The sequence below is a fragment of the Desmodus rotundus genome, chromosome 3 (genome assembly GCF_022682495.2).
Source record: "Desmodus rotundus isolate HL8 chromosome 3, HLdesRot8A.1, whole genome shotgun sequence".
Classification (NCBI taxonomy): Eukaryota; Metazoa; Chordata; class Mammalia; order Chiroptera; family Phyllostomidae; genus Desmodus; species Desmodus rotundus.
The window spans coordinates 7,512,068-7,535,190 of record NC_071389.1 but is presented as its reverse complement, the minus strand read 5'-3'; the positions used below and the strand labels follow the sequence as shown (position 1 = coordinate 7,535,190).

General features: G+C 43.2%; 1 protein-coding gene across 7 annotated transcripts in view; it reads right to left on the bottom strand.

Moving 5' to 3' along the window:
• The window catches only part of PRDM2 (PR/SET domain 2), a 119,863-nt gene that overhangs the window by 78,445 nt on the left and 18,295 nt on the right, over positions 1-23,123 (bottom strand). For 5 of the 7 annotated variants that reach the window (XM_053919911.1, XM_045190534.2, XM_053919912.1 and 2 more), the window contains 3 exons: positions 22,505-22,576; positions 6,901-7,018; positions 4,563-4,666 (listed from right to left, as the gene is read on the bottom strand). In XM_053919911.1, the coding sequence (XP_053775886.1) occupies positions 4,563-4,666; positions 6,901-7,018; positions 22,505-22,513 (231 nt within the window). In that variant the 5' untranslated portion in view covers positions 22,514-22,576. Of the gene's footprint in view, positions 1-677; positions 790-4,562; positions 4,668-6,900; positions 7,019-22,504; positions 22,577-23,123 lie in introns of those variants that run through there. The other 2 variants (XM_053919910.1, XM_053919909.1) reach the window with 2 other exon arrangements.

The following is a 23,123-nucleotide window of genomic DNA, read 5'->3' as shown; positions in this document are numbered from 1 at the left end:
ATCTAATTTGTAGCCAAATAACTCTGTGAGGAGGCGCGTGTTACCCTCATTTAAAAGTGACAATAAAAAAATTCTTAAAAAAAAATTACATTAAGGTCTTCTCATTATACAGATAAAACTTCTCGATCAGTTTTAGTTGAAATGCAATAGTATGTCCTCCCTCCAGCCTCCTGACTCAAAATGTGTTTGTTGCCTGAATGAGTAATATGCAAACAGAAACAGTGAACTACCAGTTTTCATCTATAACAATGGGGAAAACCTACTTAAAAGCTTAACAATATCTGGTTTTAAAAAGCTGGGGAGAAATAGGCACTCATGACATTTATATAAATTAGTACAATCCTTCTAGAGGTCTGTTAAAGAAAATTTACCAAAGATGAAAATGTACAATGTAATTTTTGATTTAACAATTATACTTTTAGGAATTTATCTTCAGAAGATAACCAGCCAAGTCAGCAAATATGTATACAGAGTGAGTTGCATACTTTGAAGAAATGTTAATACCATGAAAAAATTAAAACTATTGGAATTTCAGCTGGTTAAACGGTGGAAGGTGCGACGGAATTCTAAGCAGCATAAGAAACAATGATGTAGCCCTGGCCTGTGTGGCTCGGTTGGTTAGAGCATCATCCCATAACCAAAAGGTTGCGGGTTCAATTTCCAGTCAGGGCACATACCTAGGTTGCGGGTTCAATCCCTGCTCCAGGCGCATATGGGAGGCACCCAATCGATGCTTCTCTCTCACATCGATGTTTCTCTCTGTCCCTTCCACTCTCCCTTCCTCTCTCTCTAAAAGCAATGAAAAAACGTCCGCAGGTAAGGATAAAAAATTCTTTTAAGAAATGATGTATAAGTAAAACCACAAGCACACTCGAAAGAAATGAAGTTTAAGTAAAAACTCAAAAACATTAGAATGCACACCACCAAGAATGAACCCTCATGCAAACTACGGACTAAGTGATAATGGTGTCAATGCCGGTTCATCGGTGCAACAAATGCGGTAGCGCTCTGACTGACAGTGGGCGAGGCTGTGTGTGCGCAGAAGGAGGTGGGGGAGATGTTTATACAGGGGCTCTGTGTACTTTCTGCTCAACACTGCTGTGAGCCTAGAACTGCTCTAAAAAATTAAAGTGCTTTTTAAAGACATTAAAAACAATTCACATGCAAACAATCCAAAAGTTCTGTTCATCAGAAGCAATTTGAGCCCCACAGAAGTGAACCTGAAAGGCTTTCATTAGAAGCTGTGTTAGGAGACTGCAGGCTGCACGGCAGCTGTGGCAAAGGCAGGGGAAGCGTTCCTTACGGGAAGGCCAGCAGTTCAGGGCGCTAGCAGTTCCCCACCAGAAACTGAGCAAAGAACGGTCTCCTCCTTAGAGAACCTGACTGTTTTGTGCATTCACCCTGAGGATACTCTATTGTTTTTCTCCTGTTATTTCTGATGTAATAAAATGTTTTCAGTGAAAGCTTAGATAGAGGACTTAACATGTGCTAAATAATCAAGGGCTCAAGAAAAGCAATTTAACAGTGTCTTTGATTAGCTTTAAAATGGGAGTTCTGACCAGGCTGGTGTGGCTCCGTGGATTGAGCAACAGTCTGTGAACCAAAGGGTCGCCGGTTCAATTCCCAGTCATGGCACATGCCTGGGTTGTGGGCCAGGTTCCCAGTAGCAGGTATTTGAGAAGCAACCACACACTGATGTGTCTCTGCCTCTCTTTCTCCCCACCCTTCTCCTCTCTCTAAAAAATAAATAAATAAAACCTTAAAAAAAAATGGAGTTCTAGCTGGGGCAAAAGTCCGGGTTGCTAAAAAATAAGCTGTTTCTAAGGGGCTTTAATTGAAGAACAAATGCCAAGATGAGATTTTAATAATAAGCAGTTTCTGTTACATTAATAAGAGGCACTCTGATGCAAGTCTGAGGATAAGACCAAGGTTGGAATGAATGGGTTAACACTAAATGCTACCTGGATTCTCTTTCTTCTTTACAAGAAATAAGCACATTATTTATGCTCCCTGTGCTTTGCCAAATGTGACTTCTTCATTCACAGATATAGATGTATAGATACAGATATATATAGATACAGATGTATATGGATATAGATGTATAGCTATAGATACAGATACAGATATAGATGTATATAGATACAGATACAGATACAGATACAGACATAGACACAGATATATATGCAAAAGGCTTAGAGGTTTCTGTGCGGAATATATGCCTTATAGTTGGAACTATCTAAATGACATCCAGATTTTTCTTTTTTACTGAATTTATTAAGGTGACATTGGTTAATAAAATTATATAGATTTCAGATGTGCAATTCTCTAACACATCATCTGTATATTGTAGTGTGTGTTTACCACCCCAAGTCAAGTCTCCGTCCGTCACCAGTTTTCCCCTTCACCCCCTTCTCCCTCCCCCCACGCCCCTTTCCTTCTGGTCATCACCCCATACATATACATATATACTTTTTTTTTTTTTTTTGCTTAATCCTTTCACCTTTTTCACCCAGCCCTGCCACCCCCTCCAGATTTTTTTTTTTAAACTACGGAAGGAAAAGCCAGCCTCGACAAAAAACTGAATCTGCAAACCTGACCCCAAGGACTGGCAATGTCACAAGGAGTCACAAACTGTGGCAGTATGCAAGCAGGAGTATCTTACGTGAACAATGGAGTGTCAACAGGTCTATAGGGGAAATCGAATCCCTAGTATGCCATGGCTCCAAACCACAATTTTCACCAAAGCTACTATGAATTCATGGACCAAAGGCACCATTAATAAGTTACACAATACGCCCAACAATATCAAACTGCTATGTTGGGTAAAAAAGGCAGCATAAGCTTGGGTGTAATATCAGTGGCATTTGCACAAGCTTTGCGTTCTCCACCCACAACCAGAGCACACGTTTCCTGGGTCCCTGACGTCATCCTCACTCGGGTGGCCACCAACCTGAAAGAGCATATTTGTTAGTTTCCCTTGGAAATTTCGAAAATTAAAAATAAAGTTCGGGGCACAGTTTTGTAGTGAAGGCATCTGTAATCACTCAGGGGAGAAGCATTTTGTGGCTGGGCACTTTTCTACCAACACAAATACAGACTGTCCCACCTCAGCAGTGGTGGGACAGCACAACGTGGCCACCTCAGGGCAGACCCTCGTTTCCTGCAGTCCCTTGGGTTAGCTGTCATCAGATTTATTATAAGGGATTAGCAACAAAGAAACTCAACATTACTGGGAGAAACCATCGGAATTTTCAAGTTAGAAAACACTGCTGCCCTGACCGGTGTGGCTCAGTGGGCTGGCCGTTGTCCCACAAACCGAAAGGTCCCCAGTTCGATTCCCAGTCAGGGGGCATGACTGAGTTGCAGGCCAGGTCCCCAGTTGGAAACATGTAAAAGGCAACCAATCGATGTTTTTCTCCCACATCAATGTTTCTATCTGTCTCTTTCTCCCTCCCTTCCCCTCTCTCTAAAACTAAATAAAATCTTTTTTTTTAATTGCTTATGGCATTGAGAAAAATAGCAATAAACTTCAAACGTACAAATGCCACAGAACTTCTTGATGGAAAGTGTCCAGACATTTCCTAGGCGTATTTTATTCTTAGGCTTTTATATGCTTACATATGAAACAGATGTGACTCAACGTAAAACAATCTGATAGGAATACTTTTCCTCACCCCCGAAAAACTTCACTTCTTTAAGAAGGAGTCACACCACAGAGTTCCTGAAGAACATGAGGAGCTCCCAGGGGCACCTGATCTAAACTAGACTCCACATAAATGGTGAACTCACATGCAGCTCTCCAGGAAACAATAGCAACGTATTTTATCTTCACAGGGTCTTAATGAGATACTTCTTTATTCTCTGCATTTTAAAATCGAGGGTGTTAGCCAAAGTCACCAAGCCAAATGCAGGATATGAACCGATGAAACGTTTGTAACTGCCCATGTCCAGCAGGAGACACGGGTTCTAGTTCGGTGCTGACGCCACTCTCAACCCGTGGGCCCCACGGAGCAGCAGTTCACCTCAGTTCTTAACCGCCTCACCTCCATGGGGAGGGTGCGAATCTTCTGCCCTGTCTTCCAGATTATTGGGAGAACATGTAACGAACAGAATAAAAGCCTTATGAAAAGTTCAAAGAGCTACATAAATGCGCCCTGTGCTAAATATATTCAACTCTGAATATTCCAGCAACACAAAGATTTCTAAAAGAATCTTTGAGGACCCTACAGTGTGGCCACCCTGGGGTGTCTTTTATGGTGTCTGTCTGGAAGCCTCTAAAGTGACAGATGGAAGTCGTGGCTGCAAAGCCAGTGCCCTGAACAGGGCAGTATGAAGAGCGGACTTGACATTTATTGTTGAGGGCAGCCAAGAAGTCGCAAAATACAAGCATAAACAGCAGTCTGTATCCAAGGAAACCCATTTTCTCCTTAATAAAAATATTATTGATTTTAAAGGACACATTAAAATGTTATTTTTTTAATTTCAAATGTCAAACCCTAAGATAAAAGAATGTTTTTAAGGTATAGGACTCTGATAAATGAAGAACCAGAACTCTTTCTTACCTCCCACATGTACACATTATTCTTAACCTGAGATCTTTTTTTCTTATCGCCAACAAATGGTCCAAACTTTTTCCCTTTTAAAATTGGTTTAGTGGCCCAGACACCTAGAAAACAAAACCAGTATTTTTATAACGTATGTGGTCACTTTAAAGATCGAAGCACTAGCACTCTCCCCTCTCTAGAGCATGCCCACGCCTCCCCCCCTTTCCTTAGGTACGACCCTTGCTTGCTTTCTTCTAGGCTCCAAAGGCCCTTCTTTTGCCTCTGTGACTTGTTTACCTAGCTGGCTCACTTCTTCTGCCTCTGTGACTTTCCTTCTAAAGGGCTAAATTCCCTATTTGCACGAGAGTTCTTGGCTCTGAACTCCTTCTTTGCCAAACTCAAGAACTGAGGCCTACCACCACCACCACCACCACCACCTGGTGCCAAGGTTCAGACTGCCGTATCACCCTTACTGGTTTGGAAAGAAAAGACTGAAGCACTAAAAGCAACCTAGTTTCACAAAATACTGGGTTGGCCAGAAAGTTCATTTAGTTTTTTCTGTAAAATGAAGAGACATTTTTCACTTTCACCAATTAATTTCATTGATTTGGATATTTTGGGTATGTTGGCCATCTCCCATGTGGTATAACGCTGATTGTTCTCAGTTAATGTCTCCATCTGATCACTATCAACTTCAACTGGTCCACCTGACCGTGGAGCATCGTCCAGAGAAAAATCCCCAGGACAAAACTTTGCAAACCACTTTTGACACATCTGATCAGTCACAGCACCTTCTCTATACACCGCACAAATCGTTCTTTGCAATTCGGCTGCATTTTTACCTTTCTTGAAATAATAAAGCATAACATGCTGAAAATGTTGCATATTTTCTTCCATCTCAAGATTAAAATGGCTACACAAAAATTCAACAATTTCAAGTTGTCTTTTTTAATGCACACTGATAGGACAGCTGTCACAATACACTCTAAAAAAATTGTTTTGAATGAAGTTAAAGAAAACAAAACACCAACAGAGCCCTTGCGGGGGGGGGGGGGGGGGGGAATGAACTTTTTGGCCAACCCAACAGTTAAAAGGCTAGACAGCCTAAAAGGAAGATAATGTTAAATCAACTAAGATCAAGTGAAATCAAATTAAATGAAATCTTCAATGGTGATTTTTATTTTTCCTCTTCATATTCTTCTGTATTTTCTGAATAGCCTGTAAAGAACCTGTACTGTTTTCCTGTAGAAAAGCATGTTTTGCATTTGCTCATTGTTAATTTTCTCATGTAAAATTACCCAGACAAGACAATCACAAAGAGAAAAAAATACTGCAATGTACTGGAACTACAAACACTTTTTAAACTCCTCTTTGTACTTCTCTACAAATTTCAAATATCTCCAATAAACATGAATTGCTCTTATAAAGGTTTGGAAATTTTTGTTAATAAATATTTTTGAAGTCTGTTTGCTCAAAGTGAAAAAACCCTCTCCTCTCTAAGCTTCCTACCACCTTAGGTCCTAGGACAACTCATTTTGCAGAGTCTCTAGGAGCCAAGGTCTATGCTGCTCTGTGGTGTTCTTGGGGGTATTTCTACTCCCTGTGCACTGACCTTCGGCAAACAGGACAAAGAGGCAGTGGCTAAAATGGCAGCAGGCCGCCCCGAGTCAAGGGCACCGGTGCCCAGCAGGGACCCTACCGACAACATCACTCTGAGCAGGTCCCCTTGTCTCCTGGCCTGTTTCCTCACTATCAGAGGCTGGCTCTCAGCCAGTCCTGTTCAGCTGGGACGTACAAATCCCACTTTTCTGTTAGTCTGCTATGAACCCCATTTGATAACACAGCTGACAGTCAGCAGAGCTATAAAATCAAACACTTTCATATGAACGAATGATACAATTTAAATGCTCACAAGTTACTCTTAATAATTTTCAATGAGAATTAGAAAAATCACTTATTAGAAATTTATTCACACACATATATACAAATTTGAATATCAAAAGTACACATTTTTAAAAGGAAATAGGATATAAACATGATATATTCCAAGATTGCATTTTGACTTTTTATCCTTTGCTTCCTTAGCCTTCTGACTGAAGATTAGGACACAAAAACAAGACCAAACACACAAAAGCTTGCGTTGTATTAAACAAGACATCCCAGCCTGAAGCATGCACATGCACTCAGGTTGTCGTTCATTCAGATATGTACTGAGGTCCGCGAAGTGTCAGATACTGGGGACGTAAAGACAATTAAGAAATGAAGGTTATCAGCTCCCCACCTTAAACGCCATATAGGAAGCCTGGCTGCAGCCTGCAATCCCTTCCCCCGCTCCTCCTCTGACCCTAGAACTCACCAATCCGAGTCTTGTCAACAGCAGATGGGGAAAGCCTCACTTCCTCTGGAAGTCCTCGAAACACATGTTCGGGTACCTCGGCCAGGGTCTCAGCAGCTGCCACAGGCTCAGTAGCGTTCTACAAGTAAAGAAACAGAGGATAATGGTAAAATGAAGAAAACTCGGTTAGCATTTGTGTTTTTTTCTGGTCCAATAAGCAAACACATTGCAAACATGTAACTGAAAGCTGAAACTGGCAAGCCAGACCAAGACAATGATGTCAAGCACTTCAAGAGCTGCTTTGATACTTGTTTGCGAGTGTCCAAAGGAAACCACTAACCTTCAAGCATGTCCGGTGCTAATCTGTTTTGTTCCAGCCAGGTGGCTGTAGCCATTTTCAAAATAGGTAAATCTCTGGTAACACACTGCTTTAAACTGCCAGAGAATCTGGCAGGGAGTTCAAGCTTACACTTAAAGGCTACCATCAGTATTTTAGAACAAGTAAAAACTCAGAATCACCACTCCCTAAGAAAATGAGTACTTTTGGGACTTACTGTAAAGGCCATGATGGAAGGCCAGCAGGACGCTGCCCCACACACGCATTTATTCTCCAGCAGCAACTCCCTTGACAGGGCCTGGACCAGTCCCCAGCAAGGGCACTGCGACTGAGCCTGGGCCTCCGCGGGAAGTGCGCCCTTTCTGGACACAGCACTTCCCCCCTGTTGCCAAGCTGCCACCACGTCACATCTCTAAGAAATTCAGAATTTTATACAACCACTAACTGAAGGTGATGCTCAAATTCACTGTAATCTCCAGATTACTACTGCTTATGTATACAATGGGATAAAAGGGGGAGAGTAGAGCCAACTGGTAAAACATGACTGTTACTTTAAAAATAACTTTCAACTCAAAGCAAAGCCCAGGGCCTGCTAACTGGGCCCACATGCATGCTGAGAACTGAAGTGCACGCCATGACTCCCAAGAACGACGGGCTCTGTAGCCCGCATGTTTCTTATTCCCCTGCAAAAGGAAACATTTCTCAAGGACTTTAAAAGAAACCAATGTAGGCAAAAAGCAAACTCTAAGCTAAAAGATTAATTTTCCCACAACAATCAAGCTCTTGTAGTTTTGAAGAGCGTTCTGTGCCAAGAAAAGAATATCATCCAAATTTGAGTACTCGCAGCATTTTCAATTTTTTAAAAAAATATCAAAAGGCTGCTTCAGGAGAAATAAATCCCCAGCAACGAGCGAGTCATCACGAAGGTCTCTCTGGCCTGCTCTGCGCTGGAATGCGCAACGTGGCCGCCTGCAGACCCAGGTCCAGGCCCTGGGCGGCGCAGAGGCCACAGGGCACAGGCCTCAGGAGTGCAGCTGCTTCCATCCTGCTTGACTCACTCTTGGGTCCCAGCAATATCGCCATGCCCGAGTGCCCTCCAAATCGTGGGAATATCAAAACTGTCCCCAGAAAATTACCTTATGATGTTTTTAATTAGCTAAAGTGTAAAAATGTCTCACTTCTAAATATAGTGCCCCCCCTTATAAAATTTTAATCTATAAACTAGAACTTTAGAAATGTGGATGCTTTTTTTTTTTTCCAAAAGGGGAAAAGGTATTAAATTGGTAGTTGGTACCCTAGGCTACATTATAATAATCATTTTTAACCCTGATGAATTAAGCGACATTAACAAGTACTAGCCACAGTTATGACTCCTATCAGCCAGTGGCCATTCTGCAGGGGGAGTTTTCTTCCCTCTTTTCAGGTGGGATCAGAGAAGATTTTAAAGAATCTGATACCACTTAACCTCCCTAGGAGCTCTGAAAAGGCAGTGTCAGTTAACCTTATCGCACACTTCCAGGCACTGTCACTAATACTAGTGACATCTTTATAGGTACTCAGAACCTCCCTGGGGCCTCTTGCAAGGCACTGTGCTAACTACCTCATATACATACTAGAGGTTACTCCAAACAGACCAAGAGGTAGGGACTGTCAGTTCCTCCTCCCAGACACCCCTAAGGCCACACTCCCTGATGCACACACAGATGGAAGGAGGCCCAGGGGGACTGAAGTTGCTCAGGGCCAGAATTTGAACTTCTGTCAGTCGGACCTCAGAGCCCACGCTCACAACCACTGTGCCATCTCCAGTTAAGATTCTGCTGGATGAGTTCTGAGGCTGTAATGGAAAACACTGTGACTATGGCTGATAACACTATTACAGATGAAATATGCTGAGAGAGTAAAACTTAAATGTTCCCACCAAAAAAAAGACGACTACGACAGGTGATGCGCAGGTTAATTAACGGACGGTGGGGTCCCTTCCACAATGTGCGTGTGTGTCAAATCACTGCAATGCATGCTTTGCTCTGATCTTTATTGTGTTCTTCCCGCTCCCACTTAGTCCCCTTACACTCCCTCCCCCCCAGCAGTCACCACCCTGTGGTCCATGGCCATGAGTCCTTTTTCCTTTTTGCTCCATCCCTCCACCCACTCACGTACCCGCCCCCCATAATCATCCCGGTCTTTCTCCATCGATGAGTCTGTCCCAATTTTCCTTGTTAGTTCAGTGTGTTCATTAGATTCCACACATGAGTGAAATCAGACAGTATCTGTCTTCCTCTGACTGGCTTATTTCACTCAGCATAATGTTTTCCAGGTCCATCCACACTGTCACAAAGGGCAAAATTTTCTTCTTTTCTATAGCCGAGTAGTATTCCATTGTGAAAATGTCCCACAGTTGTTTTATCCACTCCTCTACACCGATGGACACTTGGGCTGCTTCCGTATCTTGGTGATTGTAAATAACGCTTCGATGAACACAGGGGTGCATATGTTCTTTTGAATTAGTGTTTTGGGTTCCTTCAGCTATAACCCCAGAAGTGGGAATGCTGGGTCAAAAGGCAGATCTTTTTTTAACCGTTTTAGGTATCTCTATACTGTTTTCCACAGTGGCTGCACCAGTCTGCATTCCCAACAACAGTGCAAAAGGGCCTTAGTTAGGTTTATTTCTAGGTATTTTATTCTTTTTATAGCGACTGTGAATAGGATTGCTTTCTTAATCCCTTTCTGTTAGTTATTGGCATATAAAAATGAAACAGATTTCTGGATATTAATTTTCTATCCTGCAACTTTACTGAACTCACTTATCAGCTCTAGCAGTTCTTGGTGGAATCCTTGGGGTTATCTATGTATGGTACCATGTCACCTGCAAATAATGACCGTTTTACTTCTTCCTTTCCAATCTGGATGCATTTACTTCTTCTTCTTGTCTGACCGTTGTGGCTAGGACTTCCGGTACCGTGTTGAATGAGAGAGGAGGGACTGAGCGAAAGAGGAAAAAGCCCTCATGGGCATGGACAACAGTGTGGTGACTGCTAGCGGGAGGGGGTGTAAGAGGACGAAATGGTAATGGGAAAAAATACAATAAAGACTAAATTAAAAAACAAAAAATACAGTCAGAAGTAACATAAATAAATATCTTACAGATTTGTCCATTATACCTCCATAAAACTGAAAAAAAGAATGCAGCTGGAATATAATCTAAGAACGGCTGCCCTAAAGCCTCCAAACATCTGGGGAAATGTCGGCAGGGGACGGCACCTAAGGCGGGAACGGCCATGCCCACAGGAAGTCTGTAACTCCAGTATAAGCTGGAGGCCAGGCATATTAAAATTGTGAGACACCTGTGAATATAAAGGACCTCAGCAGAGCTGCCACAGGAGAAGTTCCTACCTATTTATTTACCTGCTTTCAGCCAATACATTACAATATAATTTGGGTTCATTATGTAGTTGAGAAAAGCTTTTTCTCCGCTTATTTTAGTATCCTTCACGGTACAACGGGACTCAACTAAAACGGGGGGACCTCAATCCACACAAAGCCACCCGACACTGGCCAGCTCCCAGGCCGCCCTCTTGCCTCTCGGGCTGGGCTGCTGGAGTCCACTGCAGTGGCTGGACACTGCCTGGGACGTTTTTAGAAAATCAGCGATTCCTGGAGAGCATTATGCTGAGTGCAATAAGCCAGGCGGTGAGGGACAAATACCATATGATCTCACCTTTAACTGGAACATAATGAACAGAAGAAAAAAGCAAACAAAATACAACCAGAGACACTGAAGTTAAGAACAATCTAACAATAGCCAGGGGCGAGTGGGGAGGGGACAGCGAGGAGAGGGGATTACAGGAACTACTATAAAGGACACGTGGATGAAATCAAGGGGGAGGGTGGAGGTGGGGGAGGGATGGGGAGAAAAGGCATACAACTGTAATTGAATAACAATAAAATTTTTTTTAATAAATTATTTAAATTCTTAAAAAAAAAGAAAATCAGCGATTCGAGAAGCAGGAGGTGGGCTGGCCTGCCTAAGGAGAACCTCCCTCTCCCCTTCCTTGTTTTTCCTTCGTAGCTCTTGTCACAGTTGTAAATAATTATTTGTATAATTACGAGTTTAATGTACCCCCATCAGACTGCAGTGAAGACAGACGGTGTCCACCTTGTTGAACGTTGAGATCCCAAAGTTTAGCAGGAAATACAAAAAGTCTGTCACTTAAATACTTGAATGAATAAATGATTGTTGTAAGCCAACTTAAATCTTTTTTTAGAAAAACGAGGGATAGAAACAAATAAAATAGCAGGGTCATCTATCAGAAAGTGTTTTCTCCATGTGTGCCTAAATCTCTTGAATTTGAGACAGGTATTTTTCAAGGTCAATATAAGAATCTTTTATGTGTGATATGCTCTTAATTTCAAGCAACCAGTTTCCCTCACACACTCATAAACTGTAATCTCATATATTATGATTTTATACACATACATATACATATATATTGATAGTACTACATATAATATATTCTAAACAGGGTCTTGGTTCTTACACTAAAGAATCACAATTTGATCCTGGGAATGCGTCCCAGATGGATTTTGTCTACAAGAAATTGCAATGTCCACTCAGCTAATTTACTACGAATATGTCTGAGTCCCTTCTGTGGTCCAGGCAATGCTTTGGGCACCTCATTTGCCTTAGCAATGCGTCACTCTAGTGAGGAAGGCAGACGAAGTGAAACAAGGACCCGCGGGGCCTGGTAGGCATTGATGCTCTGAAGACAAACCAAGCACAAGACAGACGGTGGCGGAGAGGGGCTAGGCTGCTACTCTAGACAGGGTGCTCAGGGAAGACAGCTCGGCAAGTAGGAAGGGTCATGTGACCCTGTGGGGGGAAACATGCCAGGAGAAGGAACCACAAGGACCCTTGCTGAGTTAGGAGAAAGTGCGGTGTGCTCAGAGAGCAGACAGGCAAAGGCCACTGTGTCTAGAGCAGAGAAGGTGGGGCAGGCAGCAGCAGTGCCTTAGGATAAACGTATCGCTGCCTGCTGATCTACAGGGAAGGCAACCAGCCAGAGACCTGACTCCAAGCTCCAGGACGGAACCCTGGCTGCTCCTTCTCCCAGGGCCCGGTCCTGGGTGTCCCAGAATAGGGGCACACTGCCAGGGATAGGCTTTCTAACACTGATCACTGTGATAAGCACGGGGGAAGTTACAAGGACTTCCACACTTCCCTACCGTGTAATAGGAAACACAAGAACTCTATTTCACTGCTTAATGGTTTCCAAATATGTATCAATGAACTGATCTGGAACAGTATGCATTAAATTTAATTAAGGTATTAAATTTAAGTTAATTTAATAACTTAGTTATTGACTATTATCTCATCAATTTGATATTGCCAACTTCTCACCTCCAACTCAAATTTAGTCAATACTCCCTCCCTTCCCCAATAAATGGCCAAGCGTCCCTCCGGCTCTCAGTCCACCACTCCATCACTCAAAAGCACTCGGGCTGGCACTGTGCTGGGCGGTGCAGATGCAATGGCCAATAAAGCTGATCTGGCTTCCTCCCCATGAAGCTCACTGGCAAGAGGACTGGCTCTTTTCCTGCCTCCTCACACAAAAAATCCTTAGAGGTATTTTGATTCTCCAGCTCTGTCCCAGAGCCTCTGAAAGGCCCTTCCACTGCTCTCTCCTAATACCTTCCCTCTGGCCCAGCAGGACTACCTCACGCTGGGGGCTGGGGCTGGGGGGGGGGGGGGGGGGCAGCGCCTAGGGAGTTACTCCTTCCTCTGGGCCGAGGTCTATGCTGAGCACCGCCCAGGCCTCACCTCCCAGCAGCAGTCTTCGCCAGCACTGGCCACGTACGCAGGATGCCACTCACACACTGCTCCAAGTGCTTTCTATGCACCGCCTCCTTTAATCTTTGCGCCACCACACTGAACATGACCTCATGACCCCCTTTTACAGCTGAAAACCAAAACCTGCCCAAGGTCGCAGTCAGTAAGTGGCAGGGCTATGACTGATTCAAACCCAGGCAGTCAGGCTTCAGGGTCTGGACTTTCAAAAATGATGCTACGGAGCAGCTCTGTCAAGTAACCTCTCCCAGCTGCATGGCTATAGTAGTGGAGCCAAGATAAACTCCAGCCAGACGCCAGAGTCCCGTTTTAACCACAAAACCGGCGGGGTCTCGCACCACAGGCCAGAGGTGCCTGGGAAGTCCCTTTTGGGGACCCGTGAGGTCAGAGGTACTTTTTATAAGAATACTAAGATGTTATCTGCGTTCTCCACTGGTGTGGACAGGAACTTTTTCAGGAAGCCACGACATTCTGCTGACTAATGGAATGTGTGATTGTTTAATCTCACGCTTCAAAATTTTCTGATTTATGAATAAGGCCATGTCTTAAGGATTGAGCACTCCAGGGAAATGTCTTGAGAGGACAAAGGGCTTGGCATGTTCAGGAACAGAAAGAGGCCACAGTGGCCGGGTCAGAGGGAGCCAGGGAGAAAGCAGTCAGCCACCGCCAGGGCCTGCAGAGCCCCGAAGGCCAGGCACAGCGAGCAGACGGCGTCTGCAGTGGTGGGACACCGGAAGGTTTGGGCCAGGAGGTTTTCTAGCTTCCAGTCTGTTCCACATTCAACTTCTACAAACCCTCTGGCCTCTTGATTGACCATCCTCTAAAGCATCTGATTCAAAACCCATTTAAAAACTTCCTAAATACCCTGGCTGGTATGGCTAGTGGATTGAGCACCAGGCCTAAGAACCAAAGGGTCGCTGGTTTGATTCCCAGTCAGGGTATGTCCCCCAGTAGGGGGCAGGTGAGAGGCAATCACACGCTGATGTTTCTCACCCTCACTTTCTCCCTCCCTTCCCCTCTTGTGTAAAAATAATTTAAAAACAAAACCCATCTTCCTAACCAGTAAAGGACACTGGCAGAGAAAATTAGGTACCTGAGAGCTTTCTCAACCTGACATATATAACCCCCCCTTTCCAGAAGATTCTGATAAAGGGTGGGAAAGGGTAGTGGTGAGCTGGAGAAGCTTTCTCCTGCCTCCCAGTAAGTCTGTTATAAGTGAGCTCTGAGTTGCAACATCTCAAACATCTTCATCCAGGACAGGAAACTGTGAGCTACAGCCTCAAGTCACATGAACTTGTCTGGTCTACCCAGCTATATTTTAAATAAAATTCTCTTCAGAGAAATCATACACACAAAAACACCCCCATTTTACTCATAGAAGTTCCTCCCTGACCCCTATAGCCACACCATTCCCCGGCCCCTCCTCCCTTCCCCAGACTGGGTCTCTTACTCCTCTGGGTCTTGCACAATTCAGGCTTTCAGCCGATAACGACCCTGGGCTACTGGTCCTCCTGGGCCTCAATCCTCCAGCCAGTCATATCCTCTACATTCTTCCAGGTCCAGCCCACCTCCCAGTTCATCCATGAAGACACCCCAAACAAACTCATGGTGACTGTCCACTTTTCTGACCTCCTATGTGGCCAGTTCTGTGTTGTCTGAGCACAATACTGAAGAGACAGGAACAGTGGGCCCCGGGAGGCGAGGCCATCAGTGAGGCGGTCACTCAGGAGATCTCCATAGCAGCCCAAACGAGTGGTGTCTGGGTCTGAACTGAAGCAGTGACAGTGGTAAGAAAGTATTTTATGAAGCAGAATAAAGACTTAGTGGCCGAAAAGAATGATGATGATATAATAACAATACTTACACAGCGCTTCCTATGTACCAGGCACACCAGCCTTAGTGCTTTATGTTACTAACCTTGGTCTTGACCACAGCCATATGGGGGGTGGGGGGCACCACTACTATCCCTATTTAACAGGTAAGAAAGCAAATACCAAGAAGTCAAGTGACTTGCCCAAGGTCACACAGCTGGAGCGGCAAAGCCAGGACTGAAGGTGGAATGTGAGTCACGAGGCAGAGAAAGTGAGGCAGAGCCAAACACTCCTGAGACCTTCATCTCTGCCCCAAGCACTAGTTCCAGAGTAACCTAAAAGGTGAGTTGTCTCGCCCCAGCTCCTTCCATGGGAAGTGCTATTCAAGTTGCTAATTACTTTTTCAAATTTCAAAAACAATCAAGTATCTTCATTTAGAAAAACACTGTACTAAATTTTATTTTTAAAATTGCTAATTTACCTAATAGGATATATGACTCAAAATGAAATTTAAGTGCCATTAAACACATTAATTTCCTAAACTATACACTCATTAATTGAGGTCTAAGTCATAACAGATAGGAACCACCTTAGTTGGAAGTCTTTTTTTTGGTATGAAAAATCAAATATGCATTTGTAATTACTTATAAAATTATAATTTGATGTTAATCATATGCTAAAATAGCAAAAGCGGTTTCAATATTTTTACGCAATATATATTTTTAAAATTAGAAAAAAGTGTAGGAGCTACCTAAAAGTAAACAGAGGAAGCCACCCCGAGGTTTCACCAAATCCTTAGAAATGGGACTGTGAACAGGTCTAGCGCGGCGGCCCAATGATGGCCCGAAAGAGCCCTTCCGTAAAAGGGATACACTACTGACATGCCCAGCAACCCAGGAAGTCTCGGACACGCTACGTGACCAGAAACAGACACACACACAGCACGTACTTTCCGACTCCATTCAGGAGAATTCTAGAGCGGGAAAGACCAATCCACGGGGGCAGTAGGCCGACCAGCGGTGCCTGAGGCAGAGGCTGGGGGGAGAGCTTCAGAGCCACAGGAAGGCACTGCGGGCCCAACGGAGATGCCCCGTATCTTGACCGTGCCAGTAACTGCGTGAGTGTCGAAACTCAGGGCTCTACACCTCACATGAGCACATTTTACTGCACGGAAATAAGTAAATAAATCCTACACTCTCCACGTTAAAAATGCTCCAAGAAAATTAAAAACAAAAATGCCAATCTGATAGAACAAAAATTTCTTAATCAAGATTTTTTTTTAACCCAACTCGAAACCCTCCAACAGTTTCCCTTCTTCCAGGGCAAAGTCTACTCCGGTCCACCCTTACAGTGGCCACGGAGCTAACGCGACACCTCTGACCACTCACCCTCCCTCCTCCTGCTCCCCTCCCTCTCCTCACACTCCTCGCAGGTGTGAGTACAGTAACTCTGCCTGCCGTTACAGAAGGCTGCGTGCACCCCTGACGCAGGCAACACAGACTAATGCTTTTACTGCTTAAAAATATAAGAATAAGCAAGTTTTCCTAGCATTTCATTTAAATTTATGTAAGTGCCTCCTTTTAAACACTGTACCCAGGGAGTGGCCATAAATTATTACATCAGATTTAATCAATTTAATTAAAGTGCCTAGTTTTTTGTTTTTTATCCTCACCTGAGGACATTTTTTCATTGCTTTAGAGAAAGAGGAAGAGAGGGAGAGAAACGGAGCAAGAGAGAAGAACTGATTGGTTGCCTTCCCAAACATGCCGGGAGCAGGGATCGAACCCGCAACGTCAGCATGTGCCCTGACCTTTCAGTTCCCGGACAATGCTCCAACCAACTAAGCCTCCCGGCGAGGGCAAAGCACCTACTTTTTTATTGGGTTGGCCAAAAAGTTCATTTGGTTTTTTCCCGTATGATGGCTCTAGTAGTGCTTAGTTGTCTTTAACTTCATTCAAAACAATTTTGTTAGATTGCTTTGTAACAGCTGTGGTATCAGGTGCATTTAAAAAAAAACTTATCAAAACTGGTGAATTTTTGCGCAGCCATTTTAATTTTGAAGATGGAAGAACATACACATTTTCAGCACATTATGCTTTATTATTTCAAGAAAGGTAAAAACACAACTGAAACACAAAAAATATTTGTGCAATGTATGGAGAAGGCGCTGTGACTGACTGAACGTGTCAAAAGCGATTTGTGAAGTTTCTTGGTACTACTGAAATTTTGGCCAAATAAAGTTATTGGTGAAAATGAAAAATGTGTCTTTTACTTCACAGAAAAAACTAAACAGACTTTTTGGCCAACCCACCAATGTGATCTTAAACTGACACTGGAGACCAATATTGCTTAATATTAAGAACATATACTAGTGTACTCAAAATAAGATACAGAGTATTGCTACAACAGGCTAATAATTACCATGGTAATCACTGTTACCAGCTAAAGACTATCGAGAATTAAACAGCGTTAAAATATTCAAATTCTGTGAACAACTCATTTAAACTAGCAATCAAGACTCGCAAATGCTATTCTTGGGGCAAACAATGGGGAGGAAAAAATCAAACGAGCTTCAGTGTACAGAAAGAGCATTAAATTGTACTTTGTTAAGGAATGAGTAAGCCCGCAGTAACAATAAACAGATGGGGACACGGAACAAGAAAATCTCACACCGTCTCCAGGAAGGAACAGCGGGCGCACAGGCTGAAGCATGAAAGAGCGCTCTCACAAAGCTGGAGGTCCATCCAACCCTCCCAGGGAAGAAAGCGTCCTCAAATACGCTGTCAACCTCAGCAGTGAACAAACCTATCACCACACTCTTGCCCCTCACAATCCAGTCTCCACAGCACACTAGGCATGATGTTCTAAAACTGGAAATCCAAGGGAATGTCTCTGTCCAGTGGCTTCCCACTGAACCTAGAATAAAATATAAACTTCTTCCCATGGCCTTTAAGGACCTCTAAGTCTGGCCCTTGCCTCTCACACCACCTTCCTCCTGGACCAGAGTCCCAGATGCTCGCCGAGCTCCAGCCCTGGCTTGCTCTCTGTGCCTGGAACCAGCACGCTCTCACTGTTTTGTTCACTCTGCCTAGAATTTTCTTTCTCCAGATCCTCATATATCTGATTCTTGGTTATTACTTGGGTCTATTATTCAAGTATTAATTATTACTGTTAATGTGATTAATTTATTGTTATTCTGTTTGTTCGTCACCTCTCCAGCAGAGCCTTCTCTGATCACGCCATCTAGAGAACCCCCCACCTCCTCCCAGCATCCCTGGGCACACTACCTTGCCGCACTGCCTCCGCTATGCCTCCGCAGGGAGCGGAGCAGCGCCCTGGACTATCCAGCTCACTGCAGAACCCACAGCACACCGGGATGCAGTGTGTGCAGAACCCACAGCACACCGGGATGCAGTGTGTGCAGAACCCACAGCACACCGGGATGCAGTGTGTGCAGAACCCACAGCACACCGGATGCAGTGTGTGCAGGGCGGGAGCCGGGCTGAACATTCACAACGGTTCAGATAACGGCACTCTGGGCGGCTTATCACAATTTTCAGGGCTGGATTTGCAACTTTGAGTGATGAAAAGTTTCCTTTGTCTTTTTGTTATATAAAACTTGAAAACAAGCTTAGAAGGTTAAATTGCTAAGTTGCTTTGCTACTGGTTACTGGCAATACGATAGATTATTCATCAGGATATAGAGATGCTACAATCATAAGCTACTACACTGACAGAAAGTTCCAAATATTAGTAACAATTTGAGTTACATGGATTCTTTAAAAAAAAAAAATGAAGCATGACTGTCAATTAGTGATCCAGGCCATTGTATTGAGTCATTATGGTTAGAGCCTGCATGATGGTACAGGTTCACTGTATCTCCATAAAGCTGGAAGAGCCACTGGGGCTGCACCTCAATATTTCAGCCTCCTCTCCTCCAGGTACCTCGCGGACAGCACTGCTCCTCTAACCTGAGTTTCAAGTTAGACATGGCCAGGTGACTAACTGGCCAATTAAACAGAAACAGAAGTGACGTGTGTTGAGACAAAGCCTTCGTCATCCTCAGTTCTTGAGCAACTACAACAGCAGGTCCACAGCGGATGTGTACCGAGAACAAGAAATAAACGCTGCTCTGTTGAGCCCCCAAGATCTCGGAGCTGCCTGTTAAGTGCAGCAAACACAGCTCATCCTGACTGATACAGCAATACCGCATGACAAGCAAGAACGTGGGCTTTGCAGTCTGACAGGCCTGGGCGTGACCGAGAGGTCCTCCGCTTACTGTCTGAATGAGCGTGGGCAAGCCACGGCCACCTCTCTGGGCCTTAACGTCTTCAACCACAAAATGGTTCTAAAACCTATACTTCGCAGAGTAGGTGCAAAGACTGAGTTAGTAACAAAATGGATGTTCAATACTTAACGAAGTGCCTGGCATATTGGGTAAGTACTCAATAGACAGGACGTGGTATTACACTCGAACACACCTACTTCAAGCCACTATGCGCATACTGGCATTATGGAACTTCACTCACCTTAGATGTTCTATAAAGCATAGGAGTCCTCATTTAATGTCGACAGGTTCTGCAACTTTAAGTGAAATGTCATAATATGAAACCAATTTCACCAAAGGCTAAGTGATATAAGCAAGAGGTAACTTCCTAAGGCATCTCATCAACATTATAACAAAACGGCATTGAAGGAAAGGTGGTAAGAAGTGCTATAAAGCATTCTAAACTCTTTATTCGATGAGAGTCATTTATAAAGTTCTGGATCCTCCTAGATAAATCTAGGAAATGGAGAAGGAAAATAGTGGACCACCTCAAAGTTAAACATTAAGATGGGTGTGTAGAGTTAATGGAGTGAAGGACATGTACGATTTGCAAATGGAGAGAAAAGCAAATGGACAGCGAGGGAAGGAAGTACAGAGACTGCTCCTCGGGCCTGCCAACCAGGCCTGGGCTCCTCCGGGCAAAGCCGGGCTGGGTTCTAAACTGTGAAGACAAGAGACGGTAAGAAAAGGGGTAAGTGTTGAGTGCAGAACCGCCCAGAAGAGAAGGAAGGACAAAGAACATGGGGGTCTCGGGGCTCCAGGAGCCCAGGGCTGGGGCTGGAGGGGAAGCCTGGCAAGCGAATGCACCAGGCACGCCCTACTACACGTGGATGGCGCGGAACAACACGTGGATGGGGCGGAGCAACACGTGGATGGGGCGGAGCAACACGTGGATGGGGCGGAGCAGTCCGGGATGCTGCCGCAGCAGTTAGGCTTAGGATGCGGGGCTGGGGCTTTGTGCTCGTGTTTCCTCCGCAGGGCTAGCTTGTAAACAATATGCTACGCTCGCCCCAAGGACCCTCCAGTCCCTAAAACTCACCCGTCCAGCACACGTGAATGAATGACTCTGGGTTACTGTCCTAGAGACCACACCCATCATAAGGGACAGATCTGACAGCCAGCACTCAACGATGCAATGCGGGTCGGTCCCTAAAGTGAAAAACCTAACCCTAATCCCACCAAGGTTTAAATTAAAAACCAATCTGGTTCAAGTGAAAACTATTGTAGTATCTAAATTTTGTGTAGTTACTTTGACACTGTCAAGCATTTATTGCTCATTTTCACTGGCTGCAAATGAGAAGAATAAATACAAGAGAGAGAAAAATAAAATGTCTTGAAACAATTCTTAAATTTTAAAAATTACTGGAACTGTTGAAAACACTCACAGATTTTATGCCACGACATAATAATCAGGACTAAAATCATGTAACTAATATTCCTCAAATAATGAAAATATAACTAAAGATGCTGAAAATTTCACTCAGAAAAGGCAGACACTTTTTATAATACAAATAAAAGTTGCATTACTACCAGACCATTTAAGCTGCACTCAAATCAGCAATGTGCTAACCATCGGAAGCATGAGGACACTTTCCCACTGACACTCGACATTGGCATCAAAGGCAGTCCTCGCAGATCTGACATTAAAACTTGTCAAAAGCAAAATGAAATTGTAAGAGCCAAAAAATGAAATGATTACAACTCTTTTGAATGGCATGTGGACTTTCTTTAAACTCAAGTTCATTTGATATAAATGAGATATTAAAGCAAAAGTGTGAAGTGTCAAAGAAATAAAAGAGTAGAAATAAAACACTACTAGCCAAATAAGATGTAAGAATTGAAGCATTATTAAGCCTAAGATTGAAGCTGTAGCCACTGATACGAATGACCTGAAGAGCAAAGCAGCAAAAACGGCGATGTGTTTCAACTCCACTTTGGAGACACTCACGATCGCTCCAATCCAAACTCCAGACCCCTCTAGCAACAGCTCCCAGGCCATTAGAAAAGCAAGGCCCTCTGGGTGACAAGGTCCACGTGAAGAACCAGTCTTAATGTGGGAAAACACACGAAATCTGTGACACGCACATGCACAAAGCCACGATGGGCAACGCCTGTGAAAATCCACTCTGTTCTCTTCCCTCCCCCATTTTACCATTTCAAAAATAATTTGTCTTCAAAAGCATGTCAGTAAACCTCCAAGTTTTAAAATAATAGAAACCGTGTGCCCCATATGTTCACCAGATTCATTTTTTATGACGTATGGTCCTTTGTATTAAAATAAACATATTTTGATAAAGAAAGTAATGAAAAGAAATCAAAGAATCCATTCCAAAAATTTCACATCTCTCAATGCAACACAGGACTGAATTTATTAAACTTGGCCACCTAATAAAATTGGACTTGTGATCTCAGTTAGAGGCACCTGTAAATGATAAAAAGGTGTCCAAAGTTTCAGTTGATGAGGGATACAAAATATTTTCAAGTCTGGTAGTTTTAAGCTAAGCACTAAAAATTACAGACTTCACATTTTTAAGTTTTGCCCTTCATATTTTTTTTAATGTGGTTATAAAGATTTCAAAAAAGAATGGTTCTTTAAAAAAATGTTTCTGACACCCATAAATTTCTGTAACTGCAAGTGAATAATATTAAGACCAGAAAATAAGAATCCTACTTTGGAATATATTAAATCCACTGGTTCTACTTATCAGAAAGAATGCCCTTGAGGCCACAGAAATGTCCACGGCAGAATCGTTTAATCTTCAGGTAACCCCACACCCCCCTGTAAGGAGAAGCACATACAGCGCATCTTACATTTCAATATCTGCCCTCTTGTTTCTATTCCAGGAACAGGTTTTTCAAGGACAGAACAGCTTAAAGTTTCCCATTTGATCAGTTTTGGTCTCTAAAAGAAAAATCTTTATATCTTCTCCTTTCGACCAATGGGGGTTTACAAAATAAAAAGTATTAAAAATGAAAACTTAGTAAGCTTCAAAACAAAACAAAAAATTAACACCAGAGTGGCAGGAGAGAGGTAAAAAAAAAAAACAAAAACCCCCCACGAAAGTCTGAACTAAGGTCCCTGAGAATGAATGAGCCCTCTGCCCAGGGCTCTGCAGGGATGCCAACCCAGGCCCCCAAACGCGCACTCCACACAAATGCAAACTAAGGAGCAATGACTTCGTTAACGGCTTTAAGAACAGAAAGGAAAATCTGGGAGGAAATTAATGTGTGTTATCATCTTTTAAAAATCAAGAACTATTCTAACAGCTAGGTAATGTATTTGTATAAATTCTTACATTTAAACTCACCTGATTCATTTTCAATTCCTGTTGTGTTCTGAAAAGATACACACAACAAAAACTTCTTTGATTACATGAGCCCTAAAAAGAAAAACAGACAATTGTAATATGTACCTGCCTACAAATTGACAGTGACTTAATACCACACACAGAACTACAGGGTTTGCTCAAAGGGCTATTCATAAAGCACCTCCATGTCAGATCAACTCCCACCTATGCTGCGAGCTTACTTCATAGATTTATTATCTGCAATGAAACATATTTCTTGCTAATCTTTACCAGGGATACATTGTACTCTGCAAATGAAAGCAGACTCGTTAGAATGACATCAAATTTTTGCTTTGGAATTGCATCATTCCGAAGAAGAAATACATTAGCTTTGTTACTGGAAGCACAAAGCCTTGCTGGGTAATTGCAATGTAATTGTCCTTCTCTTACTTATATCGACACTGTATTGAATACAAATACAATTAGACCCCTTTACATTATTCCGGTTCTCAAGTTCCCGAAGTAGAAAGGTGGATTCAACAACATTTTCATTAGGAGTTCTCTTTGAGGAACAGAACAAAAATCTTGTAGTAAAATGCAAATGTTTCAAAAAAAAGCTGTTTGGAAAGAACTACGATTA